This window comes from Leptopilina boulardi, unplaced genomic scaffold, assembly GCF_019393585.1.
Source record: "Leptopilina boulardi isolate dan_hultmark-lab unplaced genomic scaffold, ZJU_Lbou_2.1 LbouV2_55, whole genome shotgun sequence".
Classification (NCBI taxonomy): Eukaryota; Metazoa; Arthropoda; class Insecta; order Hymenoptera; family Figitidae; genus Leptopilina; species Leptopilina boulardi.
Window position 1 is genome coordinate 715,680 of NW_026138000.1, and position 14,882 is coordinate 730,561.

Sequence of the window (14,882 nt, forward strand, 5' to 3'; positions counted from 1 at the left end):
GTAAGAAAAAAATAACAACAAATTTTTGAATGAATTTGATTTTATTATTAAAATCTTAAATAATAAATTAACAAATATAATTATAACAATCATCACGATAATTAAATAACAAAAAATACAAGTCAAATATGTATATATATATATATATATATATATATATATATATATATATATATATATATATATATAATAATAATATAAATAATAATGAGAGCGAATATTTTTCGCATTTATTTTACAAAAATGCAAACGAGAACGATAACATTTTTCCTAAATGCTTTATATATCTATACAAAATCTGATAATAAATATTACAATAATAATCTACACATTTTTCTTTATAATTCAGAAGCTTTTTTTTCCCTAATAAAAAAAAGCGATCTGATTTTTTTTTTTTTTTTTTTTCAAGAATAATAATATCATTCCTATATTGTATGCGGTTTTTTTTTCTTTCCCCAGATTTAAACAAAAAAATTTTGAGCTTTATTCTTTTAGAAATGTCAAATTAAATTTTTTTTTTTTTTTTACAAAAAATTTGACAAAAAAAAAAAGCTCTTGATTTGTTTCCGTAAGGAATTCGCATTTTTTTTTAAACCTTCCGTAACAGGGACGTTGCTACTTTTTTGTTTGTTTGTTTTTTTTTTTTAATTTAGTAAAAAGAGTTCGTCCAATAATACGGAGGTTTGTTGAAAAATTTGAATATTTCTGAAACTTTTCACATTCCCAGCGAAGAGTGACAGTTTTTTTTTTTTTTTTTTTCTTTCATATTGATTTTTTTTTTTTTATCGTCTCACAAATCTAAAACTCCATGATTTTTCCGGTAGTGCAAGATTACCAATTGGCACTTTATAGTTTGCAGTTTCAATTGGTAGAATTGTAAAATTTTTCAAAACACTCGCAATTGTTGAGAAACTAAGATAGAGAACCATTTTATAACCCATACACGATCTTCGACCACCGCCAAATGGCAAAAAATGTTCTGGTTTTTGTAATTGTCCATTGCGTACAAATCTATCGGGAATAAATTCAGATGGATTTGTCCATAATTCCTCGGACATATTTAAATCGTAATTATTCAAAAATATAAATGTATCCTTCTCCACTCTGTAACCTGGAAATATAAGGGAATTGATATAGTTTTATTTTAGTGCGATTTTGAATATTGGAAGTATAGATTTTGGTCAAAATTTTGGTTTAAAAATAATTTCTTTACCGAAGTAATGCTGAATTTTGATGATTTGGTGGGAAATTTTGGGATATTAGTAGGTACGGATGTTACTGTTTGAAAATTAAATGGGTCCGAATCCCTCATAACAAAAGGATATCCCTAGGATATCCATAGGATATCCATATCAATGGCCAATATCCTAGAATGGTCCTCAGGATATCTTGGGATATCCATAGGATATCCAAACCGCCGGTCTGTGGGACATCCATAGGATATCCACAGGATATCCCTAAGACATCCACAAAATATCTATTGGATATTATATCGCAGGATATCCACAGGATATCTCAGGATATCCATGGGACATCCTCAGGATGTCCGTGGGACATCAACAGGACATTCATAGGATATCCACAGGATATCCCTAAGACATCCACAAAATATCTATTAGATATTATATCGCAGGATATCCATGGGATATCCTCAGGATGTCCGTGGGACAAAAACAGGACATCCATAGGATATCTCTAAGACATCCACAAAATATCTATTGGATGATATATGGCAGGATATCCATAAAATATCCTATGGATGTCCATGGGACATGAACAGGACATCCATAGGATATCCCTAGGATATCCAAACCGCCGACCGTGGGACATCAACAGGACATCCATAGGATATCCACAGGATATCCCTAAGACATCCACAAAATATCTATTGGATATTATATCGCAGGATATCCACAGGATATCTCAGGATATCCATGGGATATCCTCAGGATGTCCGTGGGACATCAACAGGACATTCATAGGATATCCACAGGATATCCCTAAGACATCCACAAAATATCTATTGGATATTATATCGCAGGATATCCATGAAATATCCTCAGGACATCCATAGGATATCCACAGGATATCCCTAAGACATCCACAAAAAATCTATTAGATATTATATCGCAGGATATCCATAGGACATCCTCAGGATGTCCGTGGGACATCAACAGGACATCCATAGGATATCCCTAAGACATCCACAAAATATCTATTGGATATTATATCGCAGGATATCCATGGGATATCCTCAGGATGTCCGTGGGACATCAACAGGACATCAACAGGACATCCATAGGATATCCCTAAGACATCCACAAAATATCTATTGGATATTATATCGCAGGATATCCATAGGATATCCATGAAATATCCTCAGGATGTCCGTGGGACATCAACAGGACATCCATAGGATATCCACAGGATATCCAAACCGCCGGTCTGTGGGACATCAACAGGACATCCATAGGATATCCACAGGATATCCCTAAGACATCCACAAAATATCTATTGGATATTATATCGCACGATATCCATAGGATATCAGTGGGACATCAACAGGACATCCTTAGGATATCCAAACCGCCGGTCTGTGGGACATTAACAGGATATCCACAGGATATCCCTAAGACATCCACAAAATATCTATTGGATATTATATCGCACGATATCTGTGGGACATCAACAGGACATCCATAGGATAGTCCTAAGACATCCACAAAATATCTATTGGATATTGTATCGCAGGATATCCGCAGGATATCCATGGGATATCCTCAGGATGTCCGTGGGACATCAACTGGACATCCATAGGATATCCACAAAATATCTATTGGATATTATATCGTAGGATAACCATAGGATATCCTGATGATATCTGTGGGTTATCCTGACGATATCTATGGGATATCTGTTATGAAAGTCTATAGAGATATCCAGAAGATATCCTGTGGATATCCTCAGATATCCAAAGGATATCCAAACCGCCGATTTTTTTGAATATCCTTAAGAGATCCTTTTGATATCCATAGGACATCCCTAGGATATCTGCGGGATATTATCAATATATCCCAAGAAATCTTGTGTTATTAGGGATGATATAAATGTAGATTTTGGTCAAAATTTTAGTTTGGAAAACAGTTTCTGTAGAGGAAGTAAAATTTTGATGATTTGGTTGGAAATTTTAGGAAATTAGTAGGTCTGGATATTTGGAAACTAGAAAATCCGATTGTTATACTGTTTGGAAATTAATAAATCTGGATGATTTTAGAAACTAATGAATTCGAATGATATTGTTTGAAAATTAATAGGTTCGAACGCAACTGTTTGGAAATTAATAGATTTTTTTGGCTAAAATTAGAAATAAATTTTAAAATTCTATACTAACCAGCAATCGAACTGCTTTGACTTGCCACATGCGGTACAATTGGACTAGCAATAATTCTAATAGTCTCCATAATAATAGCCTCAATATAGGGCAAAGAACGTCTATATTCCAATCCAATAGTACACTCAAAATTGTCAATTTGATCAATTTCCCTTTGTGCCGCCTCTTGAACATTTAATCGTGTTGTTAAAAATCCAAAAACTTTCATTAAAAAATTACCAATCGCCGAATGTCCACCAATAATATCCTCCAATGCAAATAAACCCGTATTCCACGACATTTTTGGTTCTGTATTTGTTTTCACATGATTTATCAAACAATCAACATAATCATTCTCCTCAATTGTTGATGACCAATTTTTAAAACGATCCTCTATAACGCATTCCTCAACAAATTCTCTAATACAATGACTCCAATTTGCCATTCTTGACATATTTTTATGATGTAATGGCATTAGAAATGGCATAAAATCAGCTGCATAACCTTGATTTACTTCAAAGAATACTTTATCAAAATTATAAACCATTTCATTGAATTCCTTATGTTTAATGGGAAATGATTTTGAACAAAAATAAGTCATAAAAATATTTGCACACGTATGAAGAATTAATGGTTTTGCCTCAATTGTTTCATTTGATTTTATTGATAATTCATTAATAAGGGTTTTTAATTCTTGACAAATAATATTGCTGAGTTGATGATGTTTTTTTGTGAATGCACGTGGAAATGTGTGTGCTCTAAGCATTTCGCGACGTGATTTTTGTAATTCGGACCAGTCAGAGAAAGCGAGCGCTGAAACAGAAAGTGAAAAAAAATTTTTTTTTTTTTTTTTTGATTGTTTCAAAAAGAAAACAAAAAGTAAAAATACAAAAAGATACAGAAACGGAAATACAAAAAGGTACCAAAAAAAAAGGGAAAAATACAGAATGGGAAATATAAATAATTGAATTGAGTCAATTACGTACAAATGATTCTATTTATGGAAAACTTAAACCCTAAAAACTGGTTTTAAAAGAAATGGTGATGAAAAGAAGAAGAAGAAAAAAAATAATGAAGAAATTCCCTTCTGTATTTCAAAGACTCTCACATGGCGCAATGAAAGCAAGGTCATTAACACACAAGTCGTTACGCATAACCTTAACCTTAATGATTGACAATCATGATCTTGAAAATGAGAGTTGGAGAAACTGTGTTATGAGTTTGAAAGGCAACAACAACAATCCGTTTATTATTATTATTATTTTTTTTTCTATGTAAATTATTACAAATTATTACGGATTGTACAAGTTTTTTTTACAGATTTTAAAAATTGTTACAGATTGTAGAAATTATTCAAAAATTGTTATAGATTGTACAAATTTTTACGGATTGTAAAAATTGTCACGGATTGTACAAACTGTTACAGATTTTAGAAACTATAACAGATTGTATAAATTATTAAAAACTAATAATTTTTATCCTAATTTGTACAATCTGTAATAGTTTGTACAATCTGTAAAAATTTCTAAAATCTGTAACAATTTTTGAATAATTCGTAACAATTTGCAATAGTTTGTACAATCTGTAATAGTTTGTACAATCTGTAAAAGTTTCTAAAATCTGTAACAATTTTTGAATAATTCGTAACAATTTGCAATAGTTTGTACAATCTGTAATAATTTTTGACAATCCTATTACAATTATTTCTACAATCCGTAATAATTATATAACAAATTCTAAAAAATTATTACAAATTTTATAAACCATTACAGATTATACAAATTAATAAAAATTTGTTACAGATTGTAAAAACTGTTAAAAATTCATTTAAAAAAATGCCATTAGTATTAATGGATTGAAAATTTAAAATTACTATATAGCAATTTTAAAAATTTAGAAACTTACAGTTCTCCTTATTGCCCGAAAAAAGCAAATGATATCTCGTGAAATTGGGCCTCGAATCAAAATGTGCCCCCTTATTGATGAGCACCTCCTTAATATTCTCCAATCCATTTACAACAATACAATTAACAGAACCCATTTTCATTTTTAATACTGGACTCTTGTAAATTTTGACAAGTTCAGCGAATGCTTTATAAGGCACATCATATTGTCCCAATATATGAAGTGATCCTAAAATAGGCCACGGTTTTGGTCCAGGTGGTTCGGGTAAAATTTTTTCAACACTATCAATTGTTTTTGCAGTTAAATTTTTTTTTCTCAATCTCATATAATCGGCGAGTATCAATAAAATTGCAATTAAAAGAATTGCAATTAAAAAATAAGTTGTACTACCAATCAAAATTAGGGACATTGTTAGCAAAAAAAAAAAAAAATTTTTTTCTTTTTGTCACTTTAACTTCCGCACTTGATTCTTCCGGTTTTTTATTTTTCGGAAAAAAAAACAACAAACTGTTGCGCGAGGTGTCAGTTTGTCTGTCTGTCCGTGAACCTTTTGTCGATCTGACACGGTCTGTGGGGATAGGATGGTTGACTGCTATCTTATATAGCTGGCGTAATGTAGTCAGCACATTTACGTCGTTGCTCACCCCATACATATGGAATTGGTCAGGACGATCGACAGAGAGTACCCCTCCGTGAGAGATGAATTTGAAAAAAAAAAAATCTTTCTCTCTCTTTTACGCTTTTCGAAGTGAGAGAGAGAGAGAGGAAGGTGAGAGGAATACCAGAGATGCAGGGAGAGAGAGAGAGAGAGAGAGATGTACAGAAAAGTAGAAGGGAACATGTTTTAACTGATAACGAATTTCTTTGCGCAGAAGGGTCGTTTTTTAATGATGGTATATAGTGATTGAGAATTTTCTGTTGCCCTTTGCGGGTTTTAACAGCTGATATGTTACAAGTTTAAAATTTTTTTGGAGATAACTTCAGGGGACCTGGTTCTTATCCTCAATCTCTCTCTCTCTTTTTCTCTTTTTCTTTCTCTCTACTCCTTTTTCTGAACATATACATCCTCCACTTTCGGTTATATGGTATTCCTATTCAGAATATTTAGGTGATAATTTGACATTTCTTATCTCGCGAGAGATGATTATCATTCTGAAGCAGTGAAAGGAATAAAAATTTTGCTTTCGTTATTGGAATTTGAGGAAGTGATAGCAGAGCAGTAGCATTATGTGCGGTCTAAAAAGTGAGAAAGGAAAACCCTTAAAAAAAAAAGGTTTTTTTTTTGATAAAGTTTTAAAAGTTGCAGGAATAATTAAATTTAGAGGACCTTAAAAAAATACAAATATACTTTATAGAGAGACGTAATATAAGAAAATATCGAAGCTTTTGTAGTCGAAAATGCAAAAAAAATTATAGGTTATGGTTGACTTTTAGGTTAATTAGGTTGCAAAACTATCATAAATATAACCTAGAATTTTTTCTTTTTAATCAAGGCAAAATTATTATAAACATAACCTTTATAATTGTTTGGTTCAAACTATTAAAAACATAACTAGAATTTTTTATAATCCAACTAAAACTATCATAAACGTAACCTGTAATTGTTTTGCTCAAAACTATCATAAACATAACCTACAATTTTTCTTAAATCAAGATAAAACTAGAGGAAACATAACCTCTCATATTTTATAATTAGGGGTAAAACAATCATAAACATAACCTATAATTTTTTTGCTTCTTAAATTTAGTTTTTTTTTCAAAAAAGGTATTCAAATTTTCAAATTAATATCGGTAAATGTAATGATAGTTTTTTAACTTAATTAAGAAGTTATAGGTTATGTTTATGATAGTTATTAACCTTAATTATAATAAAAATATAAGTTACGTTTATGATAATTTGGAGCAAAAAAATTATAGGTTATGTGAATGATTGTTTTTGACTTAGATTATAGAAAATTGTAGGTTATGTTTATGATAGTTTAGGATTTTGATTAAACAAATTATATGTTGTGTTTATGATAGTTTTTGACCTCGATCATAAAAAATTGTAAACTGTTGTATAATAACAACAAAATAATATAAATTTTCTAAAAAATTGATATCACTTTTTAAAAATTTATAAATTATTCTTTTTTGTTTCAGATACGACAGTGGACACGTAAAAGAATATTAAAAAAGTGAAGCGGGTAGCAAAAAAGGGTTGTTTTATATTAATGATGAATAATAATAATAATAACAACAACAACAACAACCAAAAGGGTGCTTAAAATTAATTATGTGAAATAAAATTATAGGTTATGTTTATGATAGTTTAAAGAAAAAAATTGTAGGTTATGTTTCTGATAGTTTAGAGAAAAAAAATCTAGGTAGTTATGTTTATGAGTTTTATTTTTATTACAAAATTCTTAGTTATGTTTATGATAGTTTAAAGCAAAAATTTATAGGTTAGTTTATGATAGTTTAGAGCAAAAAATTCTAGGTTATGTTTATGATAGTTCGGAGCAAAAAGTTATATGTTATGTTCATGATAGTTTAGAGAAAAAAAAATTGTAGGTTATGTTTATGATAGTTTAAAGAAAAAAATTTTAGGTTATGTTTATGATAGTTTTATGTTTATTACAAAATTATAGGTTATGTTTATGATAGTTTGAAGTGTATAAATATATAATATATTAAATAGAATAGGAAAATATAACAGAAAAATTAATTTTTGACAAAAAAAAATTATTTGCAAAATTGAAAAACAAGAATTTACTCAGTGAACGTAACAAAAACGATATTTCTATTTCAATTTTAGATTCCATTAAGAGTTGAATCATTAATTTTCTTTCATTTTTGCATATATTACAAAGATGCGTTTTAATTTTGGCCCTATGACATTTTTTTTAACATTCCCCGTTATTTCTCTATAGAGAGGAAGTCCCGCTAACTTCCCAGAAATTGACTCTCGATAATATACACACGCCTCTCTTGATACCGATGAAGTAATATATACCAATGAGAGGGAAAAAACGGAGGCACACGATCTTAATGAATTATTCATGAGCTTTATATATATATATATATATATATATACGAATTCGAGAAATTGTTTTTTGAATTATATAAAAATTTAAAAATTTTCATCCCTTTTTTATTTTTTTAAAGAAAAAAATAAAATGCAACTTTTTTTTAATTTTTTGTATTTCACTATTTTTTGGTATTTTTTTTTTATGTTGTCAATTAATATTCACAAACAAAAAAAAAAGAAAAATATGTGGCTGATTCATGTTTTTCCCTTGAACCGCTTAGATTTCATGTTACACGTAACGGTAATTGAGAAAATAAAATCTTGCGTCATTTTATCGGAAAAAATACTAAGTTTAAAACAACATCGCGCAGGGTTCCGCTTGACGATTAAATGCGTTGATCGTGTATGTATAATAATTGAGAGAAAGGTGAGTGTATACGTTTTTTTTTTTTTATATAGTATATGAGAAGGAAAGCAACACTCTCGACAACTCCAAAATCGAGTTTTTTCAATCATAAACATAACCTATTATTTTTTTTTTAATAATCAAGGTAAAACTATCATAAACATAACCTAAAAATTTTTGCTTTAAACTATCATAATTAAGATAAAACTATATCATAAACACAACCTAAAATTTTTTTGCTCCAAACTATCATAAACATAACCTATAATTTTTTCCCCTTCTTTTTTTTTTTTTTTTAAACCGCATCATAATTTTGAATATTCCTGATTATTCCCTTTTTAAGAATATATTTATCCATAATCTCAAATTTCAAAAGATGAAGAAAAAAAAAAAATTAAAATCGCAACCTCTTGAAATTTAAATTTTTGCGACGTGATACGTAGGATTATTTAAGCGAGCAAAGTGGAGAGAGAGAAAGAGAGATCCATGAATAGAAGTAAGTCTGACATTGTAAAAAAAAAAGATATACTTTACAAGTTGAAAATTACGTTTGAAGACAGGGTTTCTTAGTTTTATGGCTGACTTCGAATGCGAAGGTCCTCTGCAAATCAAGGTTGACCGAATTCACAAGTGTCGATACTTTGCTATACGCTCCACTTTTTAATAAATTTTATGTTTCATTTTAAAAATTTATTTTCAATATGTATTATTCACTTATATATTAGTAATTAGTAATATATAATAATAATATTAATAATAGTAATAATAATAATAATAATAATAATAATAATAATAATAATACTAATAATAATATTAATAATAATAATAACTTAATTTTTACGAAAAATGAAGAGTATTATGACTTAAGGGTCAAAAAATTATAGGTTAGGTTTATGATTGTCTTACAATTAAAAAATTTTAGGTTATGTTTATGATAGTTTGAAAATAAGCAAAGAGGATTAAAATACAAAACAAAATATTAATGTAGTAATAAAAAATTGGTAATGATAATAATAATAATATATAATAATAATAATAATAATAATAATAATAATGTTAAAGTTTGGAAAAATAGTAAAATTTCCCTGTTTTGATTTTCTAAGAATGTTCCAAAACGTTCCATAACGTTCCATGACCTCATTAATCGTTTGTGTGTGTGTGTGTGTGTTGCGAGTAAGTCCCGCAATGTTTGAAGTATCATATATAGTGTATATAGTCTTTGAAATACAGACGTAATCACTATTTGTCTGCTTTTTTTTGCTGATCGGCTCGTTTTGATAATCGCAAAAAGCTATTTTCTTATTCCTCAAATATACAGAGATCTCAAAAACCTGATTATCGATTTTCATGATAAATCATATATATATATATATATATATATATATATTTATATGACACTTTTATATTTATTATGATTTATTAGAAAAGATTTTTATGAATTTTTTTTATTACTCTTAGGTATATATGATTCAACTAAATAGCTTTCATATATCTGAATCAGTATTACGTATATATATATATATATATATATATATATATATATATATATATAGTGAAAACATTGTAATAATATATTAATATTGTGTAACATTACTCTAACCTTAGAAAACGTTTTGTTACGTCTGCTAGTGTAAAAAAGTTTAGATCAATTTCTAAGTTTCTTCTAACACTGATGAAAAGAAGGGGTTGATGTAATTTTTACCATACAAGCCATTATTATTATTATTATTATTATTATTATTATTATTATTATTATTATTTTGTAACAGTAACGCTTTTATTAATAAAAGCTTGTTACTTTTTTGTAACGGTAACGCATTACTTTATTGTAACGGTGACGCATTACTTTGTGTTACTTTATTGTAACGGTAACGCGTTACTTTGTGTTATTTTATTGTAACGGTAACGCGTTACTTTATGAGTAAACGTTACGTGTTACTTTTGAAAGTAACAATTCAGTTTGAAAATTTGAAAAAATTGAAAATTAAATCAGATATATATATATATATATATATATTAATTAAATGTATATGCTAGAAACGAGTGCGGCTGGCGGCATAGACAGAAAAAACTTTTACCTTCGATTGCATCTACATGTCTAACGTGTTCGGTAACAATCCTCGTGGCACATAAGTGGGCAAATGCAACTTCCATAAATGTATCGGAAGCAAATTTTGCATCCCGCAAAATGATTTTTCCATCGCATGTCTGTTCTCCTTTTTTTTTTTTGCCAACAATACTTTGTATTGGATACATATATATATATATATATATTTTTTATATATACCTATACCTATACTAACGTACTTATGTAAAGGTATATGACCGTTAGAGCGCATTGCTCGACCGCTACATGTAGATTGACGATTAACGTCACTATCCGTCGGCGCCGTTACATTTTAAAATTCTTACATAACCTCTCTGTCACCACTTCCCACTCTCCTTTTCGCATAATTTGCATTTTCATAATTGACTCACATAAAGAGGGTTTAGTTTCTTTATTTTAAATTTCTAAAATTTTTTTTTTTTTTTCTTTTAAAAATTGTTTTATAATTATTTTTTTTTTGGGATTCTTATAAAGAAATGAAAATCAAAATTAACGAGGGAATTCGAACTTGGAATTGTATACAATATGCGAAAATGAGAACGAGAAAAAGTGACAACGGTAAAAAAGTAGTTCATGTTGTGTACTTTGCTCATCGTGTGTCGCCTCTTCATTCCTCTTTCATCTCACCCTCTCTTCGATTGCGGACTCTCATTCAACCCTACCTTTTATTTTATATATCGTATCATCTGAAAAAACTAATTTAAGAATACTGATATTTATCAATGCGGTTGAGTCATTTTAAAAATATACACGGACTACGTGCACTTTTACATTCATTCGTAAAGAGAGTGAGTGGAAAAAATTCGAGAAATTTAACATATATACCGTTGGTTAGGAAGTATATTGTACCTACTACTTTTTTTTTGAAATTGTCAAAAAAAATTATTTTTAATTTTCAAACTGAATTTTTACTTTTAAAAATAACACTTAACGGTTACTCATAAAGTAACGCGTTACCGTTACAATAAAGTAACACAAAGTAACGCGTTACCGTTACAATAAAGTAACACAAAGTAACGCGTTACCGTTACAATAAAGTAACACAAAATAACGCGTTACCGTTTTTTTAGAAAACCGAATCGTAAATGCACTGAAAAAACTACCCCTTTTAAACCACCCCCCTCCCTTCCCCTTAGAAATTAACGCCATTTTTTTTTGTTTTCATTTTCTTCACCTCCTTCTTTTTTGAAGCGTAACGTAATTATCAAATTACTTCAATAAAATCAAACCTAACCTAATCTCTTTGCATATGTATGACGCTCTCTAAAGAAAGGGACCTATAAGAAGCAAAAAAATTGTAGGTTATGTTTTTTTTTTATTTTTTAAATTTCAACTTCTTTTTTTCTCAATTTTTCTACACCCTTCATAGATTGTTCGATTATTTGCAATTTTGTCGGTTAAATAAAAAATTGTGAAATTTTATCGCAAATCCCCTAAAAAAGTTAATGACATATTGCCAGAATTGTATGCGCGTCTGTAAATATTAGAAAGCATGGTGCATTGACTCTTCATTGGGTTTCCCAGGGAATTTTTTTTTTTTTTTTTGTCGCTTCCGCGCATATATGTGCAGATGCTAAAGAGAAAGGAATTCAAGGTTATGTAACTGTTTCCTAGCCACTTTTGTTCATAAAAAAAAAAATATATATATCGAAATCTTCATCTCAAGGATGCTCTCTTTTTGAATTAGCGATAAGTCGCAAAAAAATCTTTATAGAAGAGAATTCATTTATTTATTTTTTTTTTGCTTCTTAGGTTTTGATTTTATTTAAAACGTTTTATATAACCTAAAGTAGATCATAAACATAACCTAGAATTCTTTTGCTTTTTAGGTCCCATATTAAAAATAGTTTTCAATTTACAATCTTTAAAGCAGAAATAAATAATTTCAAAAAATTTAAAATTAAAAGTTTGTTTCTAAAAGAACGTTATAGAAAATCATTATAATATATGTCGGAGCCTAGGACAATAGATTGCATTACATCAGAAACAAACCGAGGTCATGAACGCGGGTCAATCGGCGGCGTCTAGAGGTTTCTCTCTTCAATTCTCATATATATATATATATATATATATAAATGCCATATAACCTTCAAATCTTTTATTTTATACGGTATATTTTTTTCCCCTTTCTTCTTCTTCTTTTCTTCTTTTAAACTAAACAATAAATCCAGATATGTGTGAGAGAGACTCTATAATATATTCGTTTTCTATATATATATATATATATTGAGCCTCTCTGTCTCTCTCTCACTCTGTGTCTTCGCGATTGTCGATTATATTCGATGCAGCCACTTTCATTTGGCTTTTAAATTTTACCGACTTTTGGGTGCATCTGCCTAAACGGCCTAATCAAATACGATCGTCGCCAAAGAGTTCGCCAGTGAGACAAAAGTTGCAGCAGAGAAAACATTTGCTTTCCAAAAATTTTGAATAATTTGTGCCTTTATTTTGTCTGCGCCAAAAAACAAAAAAAATATTCACATTAAATATCTTTATTCTATTGAATTTCTATTTTCATTTTTTGTTTTCTGAAAGGCGCAAGTTAAATTTAGACTTACATGTTTTATAAAAAAAAAAATATACTTTATAAAATTAAATTTTTCTTCGGGTATATTGTCTTTGTTTTCTATTTTATTTTTTAAAGGGTTAAATTTTTTTTTATAAATTAATAAATAATTTGTATTAAATTAAAATTTTAAAAAATGATGTATATATATATATAAAATTGTTTCTCTCCTGGCAACAAGATGAAATCTCGAATTATTTTTATTTTTGTGGTAGGTGGTATATGGAATAGATTTCGATGATATGCATTCGAGGCCAAAATTCGATGACCTCGCGTACCTCTATCGTTTTTTTTTTTTTTTTTTTTTTTTTTTTTTTTGAAAAGAATTCTGCGCGCGTTTTTTTTTTTGACGACAAACAGGCGACACTGGTGAAGTGTGTATCAAAATGCACATAATTCTCAAAATCCTGATGCGCGGGAGTTTAATCTGAATTGCAGGCGGACTTACAAGATGCAGAGTAGAGCACATACACTAGTTTTTTTGTTTATATTCCAAAAATTTAAATCCTAGATATATCCTCTCGATCATCATCCCAAAATGTCAAGTTGTCCCTGAACTAAAAATGGAATTTACAGGAATCTACTTATACTGTCGTTTTTTTTTTTTTTTAAAAAAGGTCCTTTCAAACAAAATCTTTTCTTAAAATCAGTCTTATTTTAATCTTAGTTTATTTTAAATGACATATAAAAAAAATCAAATTGTTTTACATTACAAAAAATTTTAGGTTATGTTTACAATAGTTTTACTAATAACAACAACAAAATAATATAAATTTTCTAAAAAGATTGATATCACTTTTTTAAAATTAATAAATTATTCTTTTTTTGTTTCAGATGCGACAGTGGACATGTAAGAGAATATTAAAAAAGTGAAGCGGGTAGCAAAAAAAAGGTTGTTTTATATTAATGATGAATAATAATAATAACAACAACAAAAAGGGTGTTTAATATTAAAGATGAAAGGTTATACTTATGATAGTTTGTAGCAAAAAGTTGTAGGTTATGTTTATGATAGTTTAGAGCGAAAAATTATAGGTTATGTTTATGATAGTTTAAAGCAAAAAATTCTAGGTTATGTTTATGAGTTTTATTTTTATTACCAAATTCTAGGTTATGTTTATGATAGTTTAAAGCAAAAATTTATAGGTTATGTTTATGATAGTTTAGAGCAAAAAATTCTAGGTTAAGTTTATGACAGTTTGGAGCAAAAAGTTATAGGTTATGTTTATGATAGTTTGGAGCCAAAAGTTATAGGTTATGTTTATGAGTTTTACTTTTCTTATAAAAAGTTGTAGGTTATGTTTATGATACTTTGGAGCAAAAAATTGTAGGTTATGTTTATGATAGTTTAGAGCAAAAAATTGTGGGGTTATGTTTGAAACTATCATAAACCTATAATTGCTTGTTGATTCCATTCCTTTTTCCCTTTTCTTAAGTAGAGTATAGAGAGAGAGAGAGAGAGAGAGAGAGAGAGAGAGAGAGAGAGAGCGCGTCACATGTACTTAAAAAACTAATATA

General features: G+C 28.7%; 1 protein-coding gene across 2 annotated transcripts; it reads right to left on the reverse strand.

The window, feature by feature from the left end:
• Positions 1 to 220: 220 nt before the first annotated feature.
• On the reverse strand, positions 221 to 10,970 carry LOC127290004 (cytochrome P450 307a1-like). Of its 2 annotated transcripts, none has more exons than XM_051318341.1 (3): positions 10,770 to 10,970; positions 3,392 to 4,183; positions 221 to 1,111 (listed from the first exon to the last, which is right to left on the reverse strand). In XM_051318341.1, exons 1-3 carry the CDS (start codon positions 10,945 to 10,947, stop codon positions 783 to 785), a joined length of 1,299 nt encoding a protein of 432 aa, XP_051174298.1. In that variant the 5' UTR covers positions 10,948 to 10,970; the 3' UTR covers positions 221 to 782. The 2 variants fall into 2 exon arrangements, with proteins under 2 accessions (XP_051174298.1, XP_051174297.1); XM_051318340.1 differs by lacking the exon at positions 10,770 to 10,970 and adding an exon at positions 5,276 to 5,832.
• Between the last annotated feature and the right edge of the window lie 3,912 nt (positions 10,971 to 14,882).

Bases quoted from the DNA above. Each gene is read 5' to 3' on its own strand.
- LOC127290004 (XM_051318340.1), bottom strand. From the start codon at position 5,684: ATGTCCCTAATTTTGATTGGTAGTACAACTTATTTTTTAATTGCAATT. The intron at 4,184-5,275 runs GTAAGTTTCTAA...TTTCTGTTTCAG, and splicing joins TTCGGGCAATAAGGAGAACT to CGCTCGCTTTCTCTGACTGG. The intron at 1,112-3,391 runs GTTAGTATAGAA...TTATATTTCCAG, and splicing joins TCAAAGCAGTTCGATTGCTG to GTTACAGAGTGGAGAAGGAT.